Source organism: Xyrauchen texanus, chromosome 9, assembly GCF_025860055.1.
Source record: "Xyrauchen texanus isolate HMW12.3.18 chromosome 9, RBS_HiC_50CHRs, whole genome shotgun sequence".
Taxonomy (NCBI): domain Eukaryota; kingdom Metazoa; phylum Chordata; class Actinopteri; order Cypriniformes; family Catostomidae; genus Xyrauchen; species Xyrauchen texanus.
In genome coordinates this window covers 9,894,434-9,917,771 of record NC_068284.1, presented here as the reverse complement: position 1 = coordinate 9,917,771, position 23,338 = coordinate 9,894,434, and the positions used below count along the sequence as shown (strand labels likewise).

Below are 23,338 nucleotides of genomic sequence, written 5' to 3'. Positions count from 1 at the left end.
TCATTGTATGGAGCTACAGAGCTGAGATATTCTTCCAAAAGTCTTTGTGTTCAGCAGAAGAAAGAAAGTCATACATCTGGGATCGCATGAGGGTGAGTAAATGATGAGAGAATTTTCATTTTGGGTGAACTGTCCCTTTAAAAATTAAGAATTTTTGTTTGCAATCCAAAGGACAGTATTTTGAGTAGATTAAGGCAATAAGAAACCTTTTCAAGGGTGTTACATCTCTCCTGGACTTGTTTCCTCTCCAGTTCCACTTTAGAAAGACTCTGCTTCAAGTTCTTGTTGTCCTCCTGCAGACCTGTGACACGAGCTACAAAAAGAGATGAAAAGGAGACTTAATAAAGTGCACTGTAAAGCAAGCTGCCTGTGTGTACCAAAACAAGACACTTTACTTGTGGGTATTTGGGTAGATGCCGTGAAATACTTTTGGAAAGTTGACATGTCCTGCGCTTGACATGCTATATGGTATCTAAAACTATTTTTAAAAGCATTTTGCTAATTCTTTTGTACAATTGCAAGCATCTTTTATGACCTTTTATTAATTGAGACTACATGGAATATCTGTAAAAATGTATGTGTCATACTCCAGTACCATTTAATATTAACCAGGACGGCAAAAGGTCATTAAAAATGGTGCAACATTAGATTTCCCTTATGAATAGATAGATCCTGTATATATACAAACATCAACTATCCATTTATATGTTTTGTGAATGTCATTCCCATGTATAATTCTAGTCTAGTTGCACTAAAATTTTGAGAAATTAATATGGGAACATTCTTACCTTGCAGTTCTCGGATCTCCTCGGAGCCCTGGCTGCAGGTGCGTTTTTCGGTGTCTAGCGTGGTCTGCAGCTGCAGCAGCTCTTTCTCCAGCTGTTGTTTGGCGCTTTCTGCAGCGCGGCTCTTCTCCTGCAGCTCGCGGTTCACTCCCTCCAGCTGACTCACAGATTTCACCATCTCTGTGTGACTTTTCCGCAAACGTGCCACCGTGTCCGACTCAGCCCGCAGAAGATCGTTGGCATCCCCCAGCTGTCAGTGACAGGGATGGGTGAGATGTTATTAATTGTGCAACAGTAATTTCCGGTAATTTAATCTTATTGGATGAGCGCTGTTCCAGGAGTGCTAAATTACAGTCCAGCAGCACTAAGACGCTTTACTTTTTCCATCACTTTGATTCACCATGTTCAAGGCTTTCCAAAATCGTTAAATAAAATTTCATTCACCGATTTGTTCAGAGACCATTTAGGGAAAATGCATATTTACGCCAGTAGGTGGCGACAAATTAGTGTCTTTTCCATTATCATTTGTTAAAAATGATTCACCACCAAAACAATGAAAGTAAATGAGAACAATCAAACGTCTGTCAAACGGATGGTCCCACTTTTTGGGGAAAAACAACTTACGAATGGGTTTACTTATAGTTGACTGCGTATTAAGATGGGATAGGAGAAAGTATTTTAACATTGAACAAAAGTGCTCATTTGTTTTAACTAACAGCAATTTACAACTAATATTATTATCAACTGGTGATATAAAACTGTTGATCCAATTATATCTGAATAATATTTATCTTTATAATTCCAAAGCCTTAAGATATATTGCTCACTTGGTTCTGGAGCTGGGCAATCTTGTCATTGTTTTGGCTAATCTTCCTCAAGTCTTCCAGCTGCTCTTTTAAAGTTGACACTAGAGAGAATAAAAAAAGACAATGAGAAAAAGAGCATTAAGAAAGAAAATAAATCTGTAATACATCTTTCCTCAAAATACTCACTAAAATATGTATTATACCAACCTGCACATCAATATCAGTGTGAATAATGATTTAGTAATGACTTTGGGATCAAAGCTCCATTTCCACTAGCTAATGCGTTTTGTACTTTTGTTTATCATTGTGCAGACCATGGATAAAACCGACCCCTATGGATCGGAGAGACATGTCTAACTGCTCTCTGCTGGTACTAAACTACAGGAATAATTTCTGAACCTTATGAGATAGAAGTGTCAATTCACAAATCTACGGAGAGCAATGCAAATGGATAATGAATATTTACTCCTTTAAATCGTTTGATGAATTTTGAGCAAATATGGTGTAAAATGAGTGTTCGTTTCATTTTAACAATTTTGTACATGTCTCATTTGCTGTCAATGTAGTTGACTACACTCGATATTGCCACTGGTCATTGAAGGAAACTAAAAACCTAAAAGTCTTGACGGATTAATATATTAATGGCTCACCAATCAAAAGCTAAATTGCTTTTATTGTTTTTATTATAAGTAAGAGGGGTGAGAGAGAGAGAAGGTATTCTGCACCTTCATTCTCCAGATTTCGTCGTTTTTCGGCTTCCTGGTCAGCTTTCCTCTGGTGTTCTGTTGCTCTGTGCTGGATCATGATTTTATCTTTCTCCAGTGAAGACATGTTAGCCTCCACACTCTTCCTCAGGCTAGTCTAAAACATGCCACGACAATGGAATGTAAAGATACCGGAAAATAAAGTACTAAAAATAAGTCATTTAGCTTTAATCATCTATTGGAGAATCGTGTACAAAATACATACCTTTGTAATTATTTTAGATTCATGGTTTAGAGATAAAATCATTTCACTCACCTCCTCATCTAACTCTTTCATTATCTTGTCTAGTTTTGTGTTGGATGTTCTGAGGGGAAAGTTAATCAAAAAATGTATTTCAAAAGCTTGATTTTTATTAAGAAAAACATTTCACTGGTTTCAATGGAAGGACGGGCAGTTTGATTTGGAATGAATGGATGAAGTGTTTGATTGGTTTGTCTGTAAGGATGAGGTGTTTGGTTTGGAAGAATAAATAGATAAATTAATGGATGGATAGATGGCCATTTGGTTTAGAATAATGAATGGATAAATGAATGGATAGATGGATGAGGCATTTGGTTTGGATCTATGAATGGATGGATGACGGATGGGCCGTTTGGTTTGGGTGGATGGATGGATAAATGAATGTATGAATTGATGGAGAGTTTGGTTTAAATGGATGGATGGGATGTTTTGTTTGGAGGAATGAACGAATGGATGGGGTGTTTGGTATGGTACAGTGCCCCCCCAAACACTGCATATTTTGTGTCTCTCCCTTTTCTGACACACCCAATTCAGGTCTTGGAGTCTCCACTAATGAGCTGATAAGTTGAATCAGGTTTGTTTGATTAGGAAGATATCCAAAATGTGTAGTGTTGGGGGGGTTCCAGGAACAGGGTTGAGATAGGTTGAGAATGAATGGATGGATGGATGGGGTGCTTGGTTCGATTTGAATGGCTGTGGCGTTTGGATGGATGGATGAAGGGGTTTAGAAGATTAATTGGATGAATGAATGGATGGACGGGGTATTTGTTTTGGATGGATGAATGGATGGTCCGTTTGGTGTGGAGGATGAATGGATGGGCTGTTTGGTGTGGTGGATGAATTAATGGATTGATGAGGTATTTGACTGGTATGGATGGTTGTACGATGGAGGAAGGTTGGACAAGCTTGATTGTTTTGAATAGGAGGCTGGATAAATGGATGGATGATGCGTTTGATGTTTTGGGTGGAGAGGCAAACAGACAAACACCTGCACTTTTGTTCCATCTCGTCTCTCAGCTGCATCTCACTGTGAAGTTGTTCTTCTAGCTGATAGATCCTCTTCTGAAGATTCTCCAGCTAAAAGACCAGAGAACACAGTCACTCATCCTCAAAACACAGTTTAATAGACATGCTCATTGCATTCATTCTGGAGTGAACTTTTGTTTAAATTCTCTGCTTGGAGTTTCTTACCTGACTCTTATCCTCTTTAGCCGAACTGCTTTTGACACTTGTCTTTGTGGTTGATTCCCGAGGAAACCTGAAAGACAGAAATTGTCACATTTCTTCACCCTGGCAGATACTGATACGGATTCTAAGAGCTGATCTGCAGCTGAATACTCACTGGTTATTGCTGTAGTAGGTGAAGCCCACAAACGGAAGCTGGTTGCCAACAAAAGCTTTAGGAATGGGGAACGTCTCCTCCTCACCCCTATCCTCCTCAATGTCATCAAAGTTACTTGTGTCTATGTCACTGCTCAACTCTGGCACAACTGGAGCAGCAGCTGCAAGCAATGAAGGCACATTTTAATAAGACTAACCAAAAATGTTACACACAACAAAGTCAAGTAACTAGCTTCTCGTTCTAGAGAAGATTTTATTGGACAATAATTTGTGCGAGATAAATATTTGTGGTAAATGTGTGCATCTACTCAACTTTTAAGAATACACTAGTATAGAGATGGCTTCAAAGTTAACAGACATGGACTAAACACTCTAAAATGTTAAGGTAAAACAAATGGAAATACAACTAATCAGCCAGAAAGTGTGTAGATTATAAGTTTGACTGACCGTCTCTGAGGTTCTCCCAAGCCCACTGGTCATTCTTGAAAAACGGATGTCGCTTGATTTCGTCCACTCCATTGCGTCCCAACCGCACCTCCCTGATAAGAGGAGATGAGCAAAACTATTTAAAATAATTGGGAAAACATTCATTTTCAGTTAAATAGCTTTAGTTAAAAGCTTTGCTACGCAAATGAATAGCACTGAAAACATGTGGCCCTGCAAACTGATTCAGGGCGTGTTTTAACAGAAAGCTCACGAGAGGTTGCGGTGCTACGAGAGGGGTCATAAATCAACATCTTATCATGTTACCCTGATGTTTTGAGATGGATGTGAAAGCTTTGAACTCCCTCACAGAAATATCCTCTCGCAATGCTTGGCCTTACCCATTCAAGGCTTTGTGGCTATTAGCCTAATCTAAGTCTTAAAACGAGTTCATTACAGAAGGGGTGAAAACAAGGAGGCATGCCCACAGGCTGATGAAATTGAACTACTGAGAGGTACTAAGAGCACTAAAACTATTAATGGTACCAGACAGATGTCACATTGCCTGAGGGGACACCATCAAAGAGAAGCTTTATCTGCTCTGCAGTGATTCGGCACATGGGTTAAACTGGTTACTAAATAAAACAAAAGACAAATCTCTGTCCAGACACCTACACCACTAGCTGGTCAAGATGAAACAAAACTTGCTACACAAGATTTGCATAAGAACGGAAGTCACAAAGGTTTGCCATTTTTTAGATTAACTATACCCATTAGATGTCACCCAATATGCTTTTTGTAACTATTGGTTATCAGCAAAAATCTAGGTCGATAATCTTTTCAACTAACTTTTCAAAATAAGAGTCCCTGGTGTATTTAAGCTTGTTTATAGTTAAAAGTCTTGCATTATGGACCAATTTATATTTTCTGTTTCATGGTTTTGTATAGATATTTACAAATTAATTGTATAGATTTTTTAAATATCAGCTTATTTTTAAATTAATCGGTTAATGGCCACTCTCATCACCTTAGTTATCGGTATCTGCAAAATCCAATATCGGCTGACCAAAATCCAATATCGGTTAGTACCTGTGAGTATTTTCTAAACCAAAATGAAACTGTGTCCACAGAACTGTTATACAAACTGAACTGCACAATAAAATTAAGGACCTACACTAGGCCACAAGAGTTGCAAGAATAGATTTGACTTAAAATGGGAAAGGAGGCGGCGGGGACTGGCTGAAGAGTCAAAGTAATATTTAATTTAAACTTAAACAAAAAGACACAAACACAAATGCACACACGGCAGCTACGTGTGGCTCTCCGAACTGCCGTATCTGGCTGAATTTATTCCTTTCCTTGGCTGATTAGCCCGACTGGGGGCCGGACGTGCATAGTCGCGGCCCGGCCCCGCCCTCCTCCTCATCATCAGAATTATCTATTTGCAGAAAAAAGAAGACAAACTTTATATGCAAACCTGTCCGTGAGGAAAGCACAGATGAGGTTTTTTGCATCCTTGGAGATGTCGCTGTCATCAGGGAAGGTCAGGGCGTTTTTGTGGTTCATAATCTTGCTGTAGGTGCCCACCAGTGAGTCGGCATAGAACGGTGTGTCACCTGAAGACACATTAAATGACACAGATGTTTATAAACTTCCCTGCTTTGAGCTATCTCAGTTCATCAGGAAGTCTCACATTCTTAGGAATCTCATCCTTTTCATGCAGAGTTTAGTTTAAAGATTTAAATCAGAGTCTAAATGCACAATTACTCTAGTGTTTCTGCCTGGGAAACCTCCTGACTGTGGGGAACTACACTCTGAAGTGTAGCTTTTAATAGAAGACTTATGGAAATCTGCAATGTAAGCAGCATTCTGACCTCAAGAAAAAGCTCTAAAAATGCATTTTCAGCAACAATGAGAAAAGGTGTACCATAGACTTGGAATTATGGTTAAAAGGTTACAATAAATTGCATCAGAGGGAAAGGACAACAATGACTATAAAAAAAAAAAATGTTGCGTTTCTGAAAAGAGCAAGCTCCTAAAATGAAATGCATGACACTGGAGCTCTATGATATACAAATGTGATATTCAATGAAAATATCAATTTATTAAATTCGAGTAGAATTCAATTCAAAAGAAGAATGAACAAAATATTTTATCATGGGAACACCATACCACAATGTAGTTATTTTTGCTTGAAATTCAACAGCAACAACAACAACAACAACAAATGGTTTAAATGAGTAGAAGGCATGAAGTAACACTGTATTTATACACTGTATAAAATAACTGTTTTAAGCCACATTTGGACAAATTTTATATGAGCATGCATTTGTTTGAACTCATAGTATTTGAGAGACCACATAGAAAATGTCTACTTTTAAAAATCCACTAATCACAACGCAGGACTTAAAGATAAAAAGATTGAAATGGTAAGAATCTTGGTAAGAAGTTTTGTTGACCAATTACACTTTCCCTTAGAGCTTCATTAAGATTTTAATCTAAAAACTTACATACAAAAAAAAAGGTCTTTGAACAACTACCCATATTAAATAACCATGTGCTAACACCCATTTTTAAATAATTTAATAAATAGTCTACGGTAAATGCTTTCGATCTTCCACATTTCTTTTGTTTAATTACTTTTAGTGACTGATTGAATTAATAATAGCAAATAATCAACGACTGCTTAAATAATAATAACCCTAATATCTACATCTATCTCCGTAAAAGATCAAATAAAAAAAAATTATTAAATTAAAACTGACCTTTTCATTTAATCCTGTCATAATTACAGTGTTAACGTTAAGAAAATGCTTGGGGGAAAATTAAATATTTACAATTTCTTTTTCACATTTACATTTTCATTTTAACAATGCCAATTGCCTCAATATAGCAGTGCAAATGGAATATCAACATTTTAGTTTTCAATTTGACACGGACGTCACAGTGTTACTGTGGGAAAAAAAATGGAATTAGTTAATTTTGGCACATACTTTGAAAACACTTCGCAGAAATGAAATGGTTCATAGGGATTTAATATTTTTTACAATGTAATTATTTATTTCAAATTGGCTGAAAATAAGCTCCACAGCAAATCAAAACACAAGATTATTAATAACAAATCAGTAGGTCTGGCTGCGCAAAAGCAACTTCACATTGTGTAACATTTGCATTAAAAACAGTCAAATTAACTATATAAATTGGATAGTTCCGATTGGATGAGCCACATTCGAAGCCATTTACAAAAGAGTTGCTTCGTGTTGGGCCTAAAACATTTCAATATCTAGTTTAACTCGATCTACCCATGTTTAGAACTCAAATATGGGAAAACAGGCCATGGAAATCAAAGATTTTATCTATTCAAAAACAACGTCTGGACGCCAATTTTTGCGTACATGCAACACGTAATACAATAGACTATATACAGTAATCACATCATAATGAAATTAAATTGAGTAATCATGACAGCATTATTACAAATATTAACTGTAAGTTTAGGTCAATGCAACAACCAATAGAACAAGGGACAGGAAGATCTATTGATGGTTTATGACCATAAGTACTGATACTGGATTACACTGAAACTCACCAACTAGCATCTCATACAGAAAGACCCCTACAGACCACCAGTCACACTCTCGGCCATAGTAGCCGTCTCCACCCTGTGACTTCAGTACCTCTGGAGAAATATAGTCTGGAGTTCCTACTGCTGTGTCACATCGTACCATACCGTCCTGAAAGGGGAAAACCAGAGAATTAGCCACAGAACAGAATCTAAAGCAGAAATGAAAGAGAACTAAATGTGACTGAGTACCTTGTTCATTTTCATGCAAGTCCCAAAGTCAGCCAGCTTCAAGTGGCCTGATTTGTCTAGTAACATATTGTCAGGCTTCACATCCCTATGACAAATATTAAGAAAAAAATAATAAAATAAATTGTATTGGTTATTTCCTAAATTTCAAGTTGGAATGTTTCCCAGAAGAAATGGGAAGATGTTTGTCACAAATAAATCTGTTGACATTGTCTATCTATAACTTCACTTTGTCAGATGAACAACCAGTCAGTGATGATACTGACTAAAGCTTTACTAACCTAAGTACATAAAACGATTGCTAGTTAATTTCGAATTGGACATGACTGAGAGTAATGACTTGTGGTTCAATGACAGTCTTGACAGATTCAGTGAGTTCATTAAATGAAGGATTCATTAGACTGATTCAAACCATGAACGTTCATTTAAAAAACCCACCAATATGAGTGATTTGATCGCTAATCGGACTACACTATTCATGCTGTATGATTGTTCTTGACGCAGCCAGTGTAGACAATGCAAAAGAAAGGCATGTTGCCTTTGGAGACTGAAAAGATGTGTGATGATATAGAATTTATGCCATAGTGCTGTAAATATTGGTGCAGGAAACACTGGTTTAATGTGCGACAGAATAAAACACATGGAAAAGAGGAAAAGAGAGATTCAAACCTGTGAATGAAGCCCATAGAGTGGATGCCGTCCAGTGCCAGCACCACTTCAGCAGTGTAGAAACGCGCCCATTTTTCAGGAACGTCATAGTTGCTCATTAGGTTCACCAGGTCTCCACCTGGCATGTACTCCATCACCATGTAGAGGTAGCGGTTATCTTGGAATGCATAAAACAGCTGGAAAACAGTGTCAAATAATATAACCAACGTTTTAAGGCATAAGTAAAATAAATAAACACTCTGCTAAAACACAAAAATGTAGTAAAATGTCTTTGCTTAATAATTGTGATTAATCAGTTGACTTATACCTGTACTACCCAGCTACTATTGGCAAAGGCCATAATATCCCTCTCTTCCCAGAAGAAAGCGGAGTCCGACCTCTTGATCATCTCAAACTTGCTGAGCAGCTTCATGGCGTACACTTTCCTCGTGGCTTTGTGCCTCACCTTTTATGAAAAAGAAAACTCTCTATACATATAGCCTATGGACTAATTTACAAATATCAGTTGCAGATTTAATAGAGTCATGGGATATATTACAGACAAACAACAAGAGTACAACTGTTTTAACAAGAGCATGGACGAAGAGAATATACAATACACTCACCAGTTGCACTTCTCCAAATGCCCCTCTGCCAATGACCTTAACCACTTCATAGTCCTCTGCTTTCATTCGAAGCTCTCGAATTTTGCTGATTGTGTCCTTATCTAGAGACAAGCACACAGAAGCAATGGAAAGTGATCAATCACAGGTAATATGCACACTTATTCGTTGGGCTGTGTATTGCCAACTACCACATTAAAAAATGATACAAACCGCAATAGGGCTGGGCAATATGGCAAAATCAGCCTATAGACTATGTTCGATATATATATCTCGATAATTATGCATTTGCTCTAAAACGGCTCAAACGTGATTTTTATGCATGTCAGAGGAACCATAATTTAATCCAAACAGCCATTGTAGCTATGCAGAATCAGATTCATTAAAAGGTGTAGAATAAAAATACATTTTTAAATAATGAAGGCACTTTTCCTCAAAGAATGGGATCTAATCAGTTTTAATGACATGCACATTTATATTTTATATACAATGATTTATAGTAGCTTAATAATTCATATATTATTTACTTAATTTTTTTGTGAATGAACAAGGTGGAGCTTTTATTTTGACATTACTTTCACCTGGAGCATTTATTTTGACACAGATTGTGTTGTGTCCATCACAATGTTCAGCATCTTGTGAAATGATTTCATCTCCTCGTTTTCTGTTATAGAGTACCACCTTTGTAGATTTTTATAAATGGTGGTTTAATAATGTTTGGAATTGTGAATGCTAAAAACCTGCAGTACTTTTATTTCACAATGCATGTGAACTGCTCTAAAAGCCCATAAGCCCCGCGCATACACAGAACAGTGCACCTACTGAAGAGCACACAGACATGTTAATCTGTCTTTCACTGCAGCCTTTTGCGGTTTAATAATCACATATGACCATAAAGCAATTTGGGTGTTATTTAATTAAATGTACAGCACTGAAGGATTGTGAAATTAGTCAAATTATGCTCTTTATGAAATTATATGGCCAAATAGAAAGCATTTTAAAATCATCCCAATATACACGATATTGCTTATTTGTATATTGTCAGCAATATCATCTTGATTACATCATTAATATTCTATATATTGCCCAGCCCTACATTGCAATACATGTTGTGATTCAATATATTTGGACCATATTTAAGACCTTCTTCATCAGTTGAGAACTGTAGGAAATAATACACATTAATACAAAATAAAACAAATACAAAAAAAAGTATCTAAAGTATCGAATATGCAATATTGTGAGAAGAAGAATCACAATACAATGATACACAATTGTATCGGAACAGTCCTAGTAGATATGGGCATGGGCACCAGAGTACTCCGAAGTAACAGCAGTTATTGTCATTAAAACAATGTGCCCTTCAAGTGGAGTCGGAAATATCGTAATTATGAGTTCCGAGCACATAAATGACCAAGCAAGTCAAATTAATGCATGGGAAAGTCAGACTAGATGATACCCGAGTTTCCGAGTTGGGATGATGGAAGAGGCATTTCTACATGAAAGATGATGGAAACCAATGAATTGCAAAATCATGTCATAGTAACAAATGCTCAACTCAAAAGGTACGAGCTTCCCAGGTCTACTTGATGGCAGCATAATTGTGTGACAATGTGTCATAAAAACACAACGCTCATAGCGTGTGACACTAAAAAAATATGCAATGGCTGTCGCCTGTCTGTACTGCAATTTAAGCCCAAAGTACAAAGTACACTAATAGTTAGAGTATTTTAGTATGCGTTCTGTTGCATTAGAAGAAAAAGGTGCATTCAAGAACCGTTAATGGAACCAAAAGTCATGAAAATCATACAGTTCCAAAAAAAACATAAATGTACAATTCAAACTAGGTGGAATAATAAATAAATTCCAGAATAAATCCACAGGATTCTTCATGAACATCAAACATCTACATTATGTACAGCTAAAAACAATAAAGTTAATTCAATCTTATAAATTAACTTAAATCTTTAGGCATTCAACACTGGTTGTCTAATCTTCATCTCGATCTCGCCACTCAAGCTGTGATTTGACCAGAACTGTTTAATCATATGCACTTCTTGCTACATCTTTAAACAAGCATCTGCATCTTGTTAAGAAACTAAATTGAACCAAAGAGAGAGAGGAATGAGGCGACCTCTCCTCAGAAGGAAGGGAAAACCCTCTGAACTCAACAAAGAAACCCTCTGGCCAGTGCGAGAAGCCATTTAGCTGAATCTGTGTAACAAGCACTGAGGGCCCTCGTGGCTTTATCTAACATAACAGCTCGGATTCCCTCAGGGACAGAAAACATTCAGCCAAATTTGGTCATTGCTGAGCAAGAGAGATTCTTTTCTTACTTGTACGGGTCACATTTGGCAGAAGCATGCACGGATTGGGCGGAGGGGCATCCAAGTTCAGTGCATTTAAAAATACAGCAGAGAAACACTCTAATGCACAGAAATGATATGATTTGAGTAGTATTTTGTTGGTAAAGAGAACCCAGCGACTAGAAAGAACTTGAGACGGATTTATGGACATTCGCCATGCTTGACAGTTTGCAAAAACATTCCAGTGGGAATGAAATCTTTCAATTCAGTCACTTTTGATGTGGAACAAAACTGCACTGATGACGATTTGCGAATATGGCTGGGCAATATAGCTAAAAAAATTATCTCTATATATTTTTCAATCCACATTTCAGTATTTATGCTCTGGAATGGTGTGATAAGAGTGATTTATTTTGTTCAATCAGAGGAATCATTATTTCAACCAAAAGCCACTGTAGCCAATTAGATTCAAAATGATTAATGCAAGTAGTAAATAAACTAGCTAAAATGTATTCACAATATTTACTCTGGTTAAACATTAATGACATGAATTGAATCAAACTTAACCACTTTAATTCCATTCTTGTTACTTAAGTTTAAATCAGAGTGTGGCAAGGAGGAGGGCAGGGCCGGGCCGTGATGACGCATACCCGGCCCCTAATCAGGCTAATCAAGCTGACGAGAGGGATAAAGGCCGACGGAGGTGGCAGTTTGGGAGAGAGAGAGAGAGCTACAGGCAGTTGCCCTTTATGTGTTTATGTTTGTGTGTTTTTGTTTAATTAAATATTACTTTGATGCTTCGTCTGGTTCTCGCCTCTTTTCCATTTTACTCCGTTACATTTGTACGGAAATCCGGGAAGGAGGTAGGATGCGCCGTAGAAGAGCCCTCGCCACTACTATCCAGCCCAAATGACCAGCCGCGGCCATCCACCGGGGGACTGAGGAGCCCGGCCGCTTGAAAGTGGAGGAATGACCGCTGACCACGAGGGGAGTAGGGGCTCCCTACCGACCACCCGCCTGCAGTGGTTGGGCTGCTAAAATGCAGTGGGGTCAAAGAGACGACCGCTGTCCGCGAGCGGGGAGGGGCTCACTGCTGACCGCCTGGAGTGGGAGAACCTACCATCCACCAAATCGCGGAGGGGTGTTCTGTCCGCCAGGTGCTAGAAGACTGCCTCCGATACACCTGGGGAGTAGTGGCTCTCATCCAATAGAGGGAGGAGGAGTGACCGAGGACCAGGCTATGGTGTATCAGAGAACCGGCAAGTACATGGGGCTGGGCCGTGATGATGCATGCCCGGCCCCAATCAGGCTTATAAAGCCGACGAGAGGGATAAAGGCCAACGGAGGCGGCAGTTCGGGTGAGAGAGAGAGAGCTACAGGCAGCTGCCCTGTACGAGTTTGTGTTTATGTTTTTAATTACATATTACTTTGATGCGTCGTCTGGTTCACGCTTCTTCCTTTCCCTTTTACCCTGTAACACAGAGATTATTAAAACGTTTCGGTTTAAAAAAAAATTACTTTCATGAAAGGAGAAGGGAACAAGAAATTAATTACCGTAATTTCCGGAATATTGAGCGCACCTGAATATAAGCCGCACCCACTGAATTAAAAAAAAATTATTATTTTGAACATAAATAAGCCGCACCTGTCTATAAGCCGCAGGTGCCTACCGGTACATTGAAACAAATGAACTTTACTCAGGCTTTAACGAAACACGGCTTGTATCAAAAATAAATAGGCTTTAATGAAACACGGTGTGGCAGCGGGGGCGTGGTCAAGCACCCGTCCGGGAGAGAAAAGCGGTAAGGGCGCTTACATCAAGTGCTGAAAACTGTCACACTGGTGCCAGTGTGACAGTTTTCCCAAGAAGGACACGTGAAGCAGGGCACTTGACGTTCCAGGTAAGGCTTTTAATGGCCACAGCAATGTTTACAATCAATGTTATAAAGTTTCTCAATTCTTGGTCTTCTAGGCGCCAACACTAGACTGACGTGTGTCTGTCTGTCACTCACTCACTCTCTCACAGCTGCCTTTTTATGCCGCTCTCCCCACTCTTACTGAAATTAGACACAGGTGTTAGACATTAGCTCAGGTGTAAGCGCCCTTACCGCTTTTCTCTCCTGGACGGGCGCTTGACCACGCCCCCGTTGCCACACACGGCTTGTAACAAAAAATAAAAAATTAGCAGTAAACAGTAGCCTAGCAAGAAAGTCATTGGTCACTATCTTCCTCCTCTTGTGCACACGAAACCACTGAAGTCATCTCCTTTGGTGTCGGAGTTGAATAGCCTCAGCAGAGTCAATTCATCACGCTGCTGTTTCCAACGTCTCCCGTGCAGCAGCTCTATTTCCTTTTCCAACAGCCAGATCAATCGCCTTCAACTTGAAAGCTGCATCATATGCATTTCTCCGTGTCTTGAGGGTGACAAAATGACTACCGTAATCAGAATGATGGGAAGTTTGAGCGCGCTCGATTTAATCTAAACAGTAAACAAAAAAGTTGTTTGACCTTAACCCGTTCGGCAATTTCATTGGTCTAATGAAAGCTTCATGCCGCCAAAAAACTGAGCATGTCACAGAATGTTTTTTTTTTTTTTAAATAAAATTTGAAAGCGGGAAAAATCCATATATTAGCCGCGTCGTTGTTTAAGCCGCAAGGTTCAAAGCGTGGGAAAAAGTTGCGGTTTATAGTCCGGAAATTACGGTAACTTAGTCAGATTACCCTAATTGCTGCCTTTGATATTGTACTTCTCGGCAGCTAATTACGAACACAATTTAGGTATGCAGATGAGTAGTATGAATACATTCCAGGACATACTTTATATGGGAACGTGGGCATTGTCCCTTGACCCGAGTATTTGACATAGTAACAAAAACTGTGGAAAAAACATTAAATACAAATTATGTCGATTTTCATACAGTTGCTTAATTTGGACACACTTTACACCAATCAGCCACAACATAAAATTTGCCTGCCTAGTTTTGTGTAGGTCCCCCTCGTGGCACCAACCCGCATCTCAGTGTACAGAGGGGTTATCTGAGTTACCGTAGACTTTGTCAATTCTAACCAGTCTGGCCATTCTCTGTTGACCTCTCTCATCAACAAGGTGTTTCTTTCCACAGAACTGCCACTCACTGGATGTTTGTTCTGTTTTTGGCACCATTCGGAGTACATTTTTAGAGATTATTGTGCGTTAAAATCCCAGGAGATTAGCAGTTACAGAAATACTCAAACCAGTCCGTCTGGCACCAAAAATCATGCCACGGTACAAATAATTGAGATCAAATTTTTCACCCATTCTGATGGTTGATGTGAACATTAACTGAAGCTCCTGACTCATATCTGCATGATTTTATGCACTGCTGCCACACGACTGGCTGATTAGATAATTGCATGGATGATTCCTGGTGTCAGATGGACCACTAGTTGCTAAGCTTTATGATGAAAATAATATCTACTGTCAGATCAACCCTTCAACATCTAAGACACAAGTAAAAGCCCAGAGGCAAGTCAGTATCCAAAAGACCATTAACACATTTTATCATGTGAAGATAAAGTCGGGGTCAGCATAACTTGTGACTGGAGTGTGAACAAAAGGATCACAATAAATTAGGTTACATATGTGCTAGATGTTGCTTTCATCTAATAGAGAGAATAAATAAGCTGGAACTGATACACTTGAGTCCCCTGAGGGAGTATGTGTGTTTTAGGGGGCTTTTAATGGCCACAGCAATGTTTACAATCTACGGTAACTTAGTCAGATTACCCTAATTGCTGCCTTTGATATTGTACTTCTCGGCAGCTAATTACGAACACAATTTAGGTATGCAGATGAGTAGTATGAATACATTCCAGGACATACTTTATATGGGAACGTGGGCATTGTCCCTTGACCCGAGTATTTGACATAGTAACAAAAACTGTGGAAAAAACATTAAATACAAATTATGTCGATTTTCATACAGTTGCTTAATTTGGACACACTTTACACCAATCAGCCACAACATAAAATTTGCCTGCCTAGTTTTGTGTAGGTCCCCTCGTGGCACCAACCCGCATCTCAGTGTACAGAGGGGTTATCTGAGTTACCGTAGACTTTGTCAATTCTAACCAGTCTGGCCATTCTCTGTTGACCTCTCTCATCAACAAGGTGTTTCTTTCCACAGAACTGCCACTCACTGGATGTTTGTTCTGTTTTTGGCACCATTCGAGTACATTTTTAGAGATTATTGTGCGTTAAAATCCCAGGAGATTAGCAGTTACAGAAATACTCAAACCAGTCCGTCTGGCACCAAAAATCATGCCACGGTACAAATAATTGAGATCAAATTTTTCACCCATTCTGATGGTTGATGTGAACATTAACTGAAGCTCCTGACTCATATCTGCATGATTTTATGCACTGCTGCCACACGACTGGCTGATTAGATAATTGCATGGATGATTCCTGGTGTCAGATGGACCACTAGTTGCTAAGCTTTATGATGAAAATAATATCTACTGTCAGATCAACCCTTCAACATCTAAGACACAAGTAAAAGCCCAGAGGCAAGTCAGTATCCAAAAGACCATTAACACATTTTATCATGTGAAGATAAAGTCGGGGTCAGCATAACTTGTGACTGGAGTGTGAACAAAAGGATCACAATAAATTAGGTTACATATGTGCTAGATGTTGCTTTCATCTAATAGAGAGAATAAATAAGCTGGAACTGATACACTTGAGTCCCCTGAGGGAGTATGTGTGTTTTAGGGGGCTTTCACACAAGCACTTTTGGTGCGCACCCCGGTTCAAATGACGTCAGAGTTCGGTTCGTTTGGATGATGTGAACGCTGTCTTCCGAACTCGGGTGCGCACCCGCGAACCGTACTCGGGTCCGCTTAAAAAGGTGGTCTGGGGTACGGTTCATGTGAACTCCAGTACGGTTCGCTGCTGATATGAACGCAATCGAACCAAACCGCGGAAGTGAACCGCTATTGATGACGTATAATGTGGTCTCACACGCGTCACTTTCAAAATGAGCAGAAAGAGTTTACTTTCGTGCGTGCGTGTGTGTGTATATACACTTACCTTGACGAAAAGCAGGATTGACGCACACGTACACGCACTTTTGAACGATTTCAGTATTTTTGCGGCAGACAGACGCAACTGTGTTTCTGTATCTTGATGTTGAAAACAAAACCAAAGGTTAAAAAATAAAAGAACAAATGTGAACCGAGCAAGTCTATTCATTGAATTTTGACGCCTTTTCATTTCGCGGTTATCAAGCAACACGATTACGCACCAGCTGCAGCTTGATGACGCAAGCGTACCGCGGTTCGGATACAAATATATAATGCGAACACAGTCCATCGGGGGCAGGGGGGAGCAATCGAACTCGGGTTCGGAACAGGCAATCGAACCAAGTGTGAAAGCCCCCTTAGTGTACTATCGAGCTGTAGAGGCTTTCTGACGGAAACCACCAACAAACGTGTGTGAACTTTGATCTTGATGTACTACAGACACAATAAACTTAAAACACACCCAAGCAAAGCCATCTATTATTCAATTATGGGTTCATGGAGGGTCACAATCTATAAACAATGTGAGAAATAATTAGTTTAAATACATTTTTTTAATTTTCTGAAGAAAATATGAGCAATGCGTCACAATTACAATGCTAGGATGTTGTTGGTGGTTCATCAATCCTTCAATCTTAAATCCGACCACTTACAATAGTAACAACACATCAATCCTTAACAAGCCACACGATTTAGGCACCATCCATGTCTGTAGCACTAACTTAGTTTAACACTTAGGGAAATGATATGAAATACCACCCTCCACTGTAACAGTGTAAAAGGAGGGGGGTTGGAATCATGTGGAATATGACATGCAGGTCACCACCACACAATTCTGAAAGGCCTTTTGTTGAGGGAATACCAGGACAAACAAAATAGTGTCTGACTGAGGGTACTGACCCAAAAACAACCCCCACCCCTGCACTAAAACAGCCTGAAAGTGTTTTAACATGTCACTCTGAACTGATGAACCTGAAAGACACTTTAAGATGTGAGAGACACATTCTAGACAAAATACTTACATCTATTTAAGAAGTTATCAATGCTTTTGTTTTTCCTCAAGGCTGGAAAATCAAGGTCGTAGACCAGAGCATCCAAACTGTCCTGGAAAAGAGGAAAACATAAATATTAGTTAGATGGAATGTGAATATTCATTCTAATAGCCTATTTGGACTATTATCTGTTATCTCAACCATTGTAAAGCTGTAATATTGTTTATTTTGCCCATCATAAAAAATGCTTATCTGTTAGTGTCTCAATGTTTGACTGACAACAATTTAAGTTTAGCATTATAAGCCAGTTTTTACTGGTAAGTATTGTAGAAATCTGAGGAAGAATGAGGAAGGAACAGGAATTATGCTGATTATATCGACACAAACATTTGCTCTACAGTCTGCATTGATATAAACTCAGTGAAACTGAGATAAAAAAAAAAATAAAATAAAAAAAGCACAATTTTTTTTATTAGTCAGCAGCCATATCACCCTGTAGCACTAGACTAGTTTCCTACTGAAGCCAAGCAGGATTGAGCATGGTCAGAACCTGGATTGGAGTCCTCCTGGGGAAATCTACGGTTGCTACTGGAAGAATTGAGGTATTAGGGAGCCCAACAGGGGGCTCTCAAACTGCAGTCTATGCGTGTCCTAACACATCAGTATAGTGACAGGGACACTTTACTGTTAAAAGGCACCATCCTTTGGATGAGATGTTAAACTGAGGTCCTGACTCTCTATGCTTGCTAAAAATATCGAGGAATTTCTCAAAGATTATGGATGAAACCCCACTGTCCTGGCTAAATTCCTAACAATCCCCCATCCATGAATTGGCTATATCCCTCTACTCTCTCCACTGGTGGGTAGCAAGTGCACTGGCGCACTATGGCTTCCGTCGCATCGTCAAGGTGAATGCTGCACACTGAGGTGGTTGTAGAGAGTCCCCTGTTCACTATGTAAAACGCTTTGAATGTAGTGTCAGAAAAGTGCTATAAGTGTAACGTTAATTAATTCATTCATTACAATTAGAACTAAAGGTGTAATTTTGTAGGGCTGTCATTTTGATGTGCAATTAATTATAAGGACAAATGTGTGTAAAAAAAATTATGCAATTAATCGAGCCCCTGATTTGAATACCATCGGAGCAATTCAAGCTTTATGTAGCACCTTGTTGCAGTAGGGGGCAGTCAGCTCCACATGTACAAGCAAGATGCCACATTAAACCAACGAGACAGCTCAAAGTCAGCTGGACCAAGCTAAGCTCTCAAGATGCATTTTTCAGCATTTCAAACCACATTTAACTTGACACAGCATCCTAAAAAGACTGGCATTAGGACTAGAGACGCTGAAAACTAGTGAAATGTGACAAAACCAAAGTGATACATCCCAAAAGCTCTCAGTAATGTTAATTATGTAATGTTCTGGGATCAGCTTTTCAAAGGATACTTTTTTTTTATCCCGAGCCAATACGGATGCGGTCAACGCTCATGCAATATGTTTTGTGATACTCTTTAAGCACAGTCAATGCCAGTCGTATGCGCCAACGTTGTGCAAAGTTGCAGACAGTCTGCATGTCAACAAAATCTAGGCTGCACATGGACTTATAATAGTTTTAAGCAAATTTTATGCAAAAATAGTTTACTTTGGCCTTTTGAAAAATCTAAACATTATTTCTGCAATACTGTTCAAGAATACTTGTAAGATGCAAAAGCACAAATTTTTAAAAAAGTAGTATGGGAACGCTTGCCAGATTCATTCTGGAACTTTAGCACAATGGCTCGTGAGATCTCTGGCTCTTCTTGATAAACCATTTTTTAGGTCATCCTTTCAAAGAGCCCATTTCTAAAACTTCTGTTCATTGCTGTTTGTCTTCTGCCGGTCAGTCACATTTAGAATAACAACTTAAAAGTCTCGAGTCGAATGTCTCTCAAGCATGGATTAAATGTTCTTTTGACTTTCAACCAGAGATGGAAAAACCGTCCTCTCTATAGCCAATGCAATTTGATAACGCCTGATTCTTCACAGAACGTTCAACTACTTTGTTCTAGTATTTTATTACTGTCACCATCCGGCCAATACAGAAAAACAAACCAACAAAATCAGTTGGACTGAAACCTTTCGGCAGGATCAGAGATAGATTAAAATTCATAGTGGTCTAAATTTCTCCTCAGATAGTGCTTCTCTGTTTAAAAATCTCACAGTCCTTGGTTAACCCTTTGCAGGGGAATCTGGCCCTTACTTAACAAGGATACGAAAAAACACATGATACATTTTATTTTATCTATACAATGTTCCTTTGTGCCCTGACTTGTCAAAACTCCTTTATGGTTTACATTTAGGTTTGAAACAGTCACTGCAAGTATGCAAATGCAAATACAAACGCCTATAGTGATACAAATACGAGTAACTTTAGCCATTTATTTGCTCAATACAGTAATGCTAATTTTTCACTACTAAGAATTTGAGGACAGAACAATTTAAAGGCCACAGACAATCTAGGCAGGTTAGCAGTGGCATAAATGACATCAACAGGATTACTCCTAATCTGCTGTAATCCTGGAAGTCTCAGTCACTCGTGAGGAGTAGTTCAATGTGGTCTATGTGGTCACTCAAACCCTTGGCCTCATGTGAAGAGCCTAATGTAGTGTGTTTAATTCATGTGACCTCCTATACACCCTTCAACTCTGAATGTTTGTAGATGGAGCACAGTTTCAACACATATTGGAAAAAGTTTCCATTTGATTTTTTTTTTTCCTGGACTGCTAACATCCAAGAATGTTGTTTTTATGGGACAATAAAGCAATTTGCTCCGTGATGTTGCAGGAAGAGTTAATTGGCAAAGTTGAATACTTAGTGTTGGGGTTTTAAACCTAAACCCAATACATGAGCAATAAATTGTAATGCTAGCCTTAGCAAACACCATAAAATAAGAATAAAAAACTGAAATGTGTAAGTAACAGAAGAAACCCTTTTCTAAAACCACAAGAGATTAAATCAATATCTCTGAATGTCATTTAACCAGCCCATTCATTAAATCTGATTCAGTTTCAGTCTTCAAAGTTCTCAGTTCTGAATTGCTGTCATTCATAACTGCTTACACAGCAGGAGTCAAGTTAGCAGGAAGACATTAGAGAATCTGCGGTCTTATTTAAGACCCACTTGATGACTCAACACTTTACAGCGTGAGTATGAGGAGTATCTCTCGCCTCTGTGTGGGTGAGAGAGGGTGAGAGAGAGAGAGAGAGAGACTAGTCAAATGAAGTCCTACAAAAGAGTGGAACATATGTTTTCTCACAATAGATCTAATTAACAGACCACAAATACAAAATTCAGGTAAAAATTCAAGTATAAATCTACAACTTACATTTGGTAATAAATAATGATTACAGATTAAGTAGATTTTTTTTAATGCTTCTATGGAAAATATTATAATTCAGGTCAATAAAACTTAAGATGTCCCAGGTCTCCTAAGCAACCAAATTGGATCGGTTATTAGGAAGGGTAGAGTCACATGGGGCAACCTCCTTGTGGTCGCCATAATGTGGTTCACTGTCAGTGGGGTGCGTGGTGAGTTGAGCATGGATGCCACGGAGAATAGCGTGAAGCCTACACACATGCTAAGTCACCACGGTAACACACTCAACAAGCCATGTGATAAGATGCGGGGGTCGACGGTCTTAGACGCGGAGGCAACTGAGATTTGTCCTCCGCCAATAAAATAATAAATAAAATTACAAAACACACCAAATCGTGACAATTTTGCGAGACGAATCTCTGACGGAAGGTTTATTCACAGACAGTCATGAAATGAAAAACTAGAGATGTTAGAGATTAATATATTCGGTGATGATCTGGGGGTGCTTCAGCAAGATTGGAATCGGGCAGATTCATGTTTGTGAAGGATGTATTAATCAAGCCTCGTACAAGGTTATCAAGGTAAGAAAACTTGCTTTCTTCTGCTTTGACAGTGTTCCCCAACTCTGAGGATTTTATTCTTCCAGCAGGACAATGCTCCATGCCACTCAGTCAGGTCAATAAAGGTGTGGATGGAGGACCACCGGATCAAGACCCTATCATGGCCAGCCCAATCTCCAAACCTGAACTCCAGGATAATGGATTGTCACAAACCATCAAACACCGCTGAGCTGCTTGATTTGTTTTTGTGCCAGGAGTGGCATAAAGTCACAGTAATGTGAAAAGACTGGCAGAGAATATGCCAAGACGCATGAAAGCTGTGACTGAAAATCAGGGTTATTCCACCAACTTCTTTTAAAAATTTTTTTTATAATACCTGTATAATATAACACAAGGTACAGTGATATAAATACACATGGAATAATGTGCATTAAGAATAACAGTTTAGTATAAAATATGATGCATATATTAAAAATAATATAAAAGAAAATACTGGCTCACTGCCTTTTCTTTATATAAATTATAGCAATATTTTGTTATATTATTCTTGCAATAAAAATAGCAGTGTGGTTCTGCAATTCGTATGTCTAAAACATTGCATGTAACATATTACAGCTGGGCGATATGAAGATATATATTGTGGTGACAATATAAAGTGTCAATCGATAAAGATTTTGCTATATTATGTATATCGCGATATCTAAATATCCATGTGCGTAGCATGGACTTATCTATCAGTGGGCAGGGCTTCACGTGAGACTGAGAGAATTGAAGAAATGTGGACAGAGTTTTTCCGGCATTTAATCTTTTTCTGTGGCTACCCAAGCAAATTCAATGTCATTGATTGTTTTATTGACCTTTCAGCATTATTACAGTTTCATAAAGACAGTTGTCATTAAAAACACTGAATTATTTTGCTGTTATAATGGGACATCAATACTTTAAATAATTAAAAAAATCAACCAATTTATTTTTATTTAAATTAGATCATTTAAGATCTAGTATCTCATATCACAGACTAAATTCTAAAAACGCAGTCATTTAGGAGTCTGCACATATAGAGGATTGGTGAGCTCCTGTATCCTGAGTTCGACATCTTGGGATGTCAACTGTTTTGAAGTCCTTGTATGCCTACCTGTGAGCACTTGGACTTAAACAGCTATCTTGCAAAGCCAAGAGAGAGATCTCTCTACCAGATGCACAATCAGAGAGTGCAGAAAGCCTCTGGGTACCCTGAATACCTCTGAACAAGAATGTTTTAACAAGCCCCTTTCTGCACACCTTCAAGTCTTTTGACCTGGTCTACAGTCAAAGAACTGTGCCATATAGGGACTGCGTACTCCAGTACATAGCCTGTATAGATGGAAACCGATTCTGGGTCTCGGACACCAAATTTCTTCAGGTGACTAAGAGCAAATAGCTTCCTGTTCGCTGAGGTCAACATGTGGTCCACCTGACTGTCCCATCACAAGTTACCCTGAATCGTGATCACCAGGACTTTGACAATGTCAGACTTCCAATATGTTCTGATCAATGGAAAGAGTCGGCCGGGCTGGTGTATGTCTCATGCTAGTGACATGAAAACTTTACATTACTTTGGGTTGAGTTTCATTTTATGCTCC

At 38.8% G+C, this 23,338-nt stretch overlaps 1 protein-coding gene across 2 annotated transcripts in view; it reads right to left on the bottom strand.

Annotated features, from left to right (window-relative positions):
* The window catches only part of LOC127649785 (rho-associated protein kinase 1-like), a 90,018-nt gene that overhangs the window by 33,721 nt on the left and 32,959 nt on the right, over positions 1 to 23,338 (bottom strand). For both annotated transcript variants that reach the window (XM_052135017.1, XM_052135018.1), the window contains exons 2-17: positions 17,832 to 17,913; positions 9,446 to 9,546; positions 9,148 to 9,285; positions 8,841 to 9,016; positions 8,175 to 8,259; positions 7,950 to 8,094; positions 5,838 to 5,976; positions 4,385 to 4,476; positions 3,939 to 4,098; positions 3,788 to 3,854; positions 3,585 to 3,673; positions 2,612 to 2,660; positions 2,317 to 2,452; positions 1,613 to 1,692; positions 789 to 1,035; positions 207 to 313 (exon numbers count right to left, since the gene is read on the bottom strand). In XM_052135017.1, coding sequence (XP_051990977.1) covers positions 207 to 313; positions 789 to 1,035; positions 1,613 to 1,692; positions 2,317 to 2,452; positions 2,612 to 2,660; positions 3,585 to 3,673; positions 3,788 to 3,854; positions 3,939 to 4,098; positions 4,385 to 4,476; positions 5,838 to 5,976; positions 7,950 to 8,094; positions 8,175 to 8,259; positions 8,841 to 9,016; positions 9,148 to 9,285; positions 9,446 to 9,546; positions 17,832 to 17,913 — 1,893 coding nt within the window. The remainder of the gene's footprint in view (positions 1 to 206; positions 314 to 788; positions 1,036 to 1,612; positions 1,693 to 2,316; positions 2,453 to 2,611; positions 2,661 to 3,584; positions 3,674 to 3,787; positions 3,855 to 3,938; positions 4,099 to 4,384; positions 4,477 to 5,837; positions 5,977 to 7,949; positions 8,095 to 8,174; positions 8,260 to 8,840; positions 9,017 to 9,147; positions 9,286 to 9,445; positions 9,547 to 17,831; positions 17,914 to 23,338) is intronic.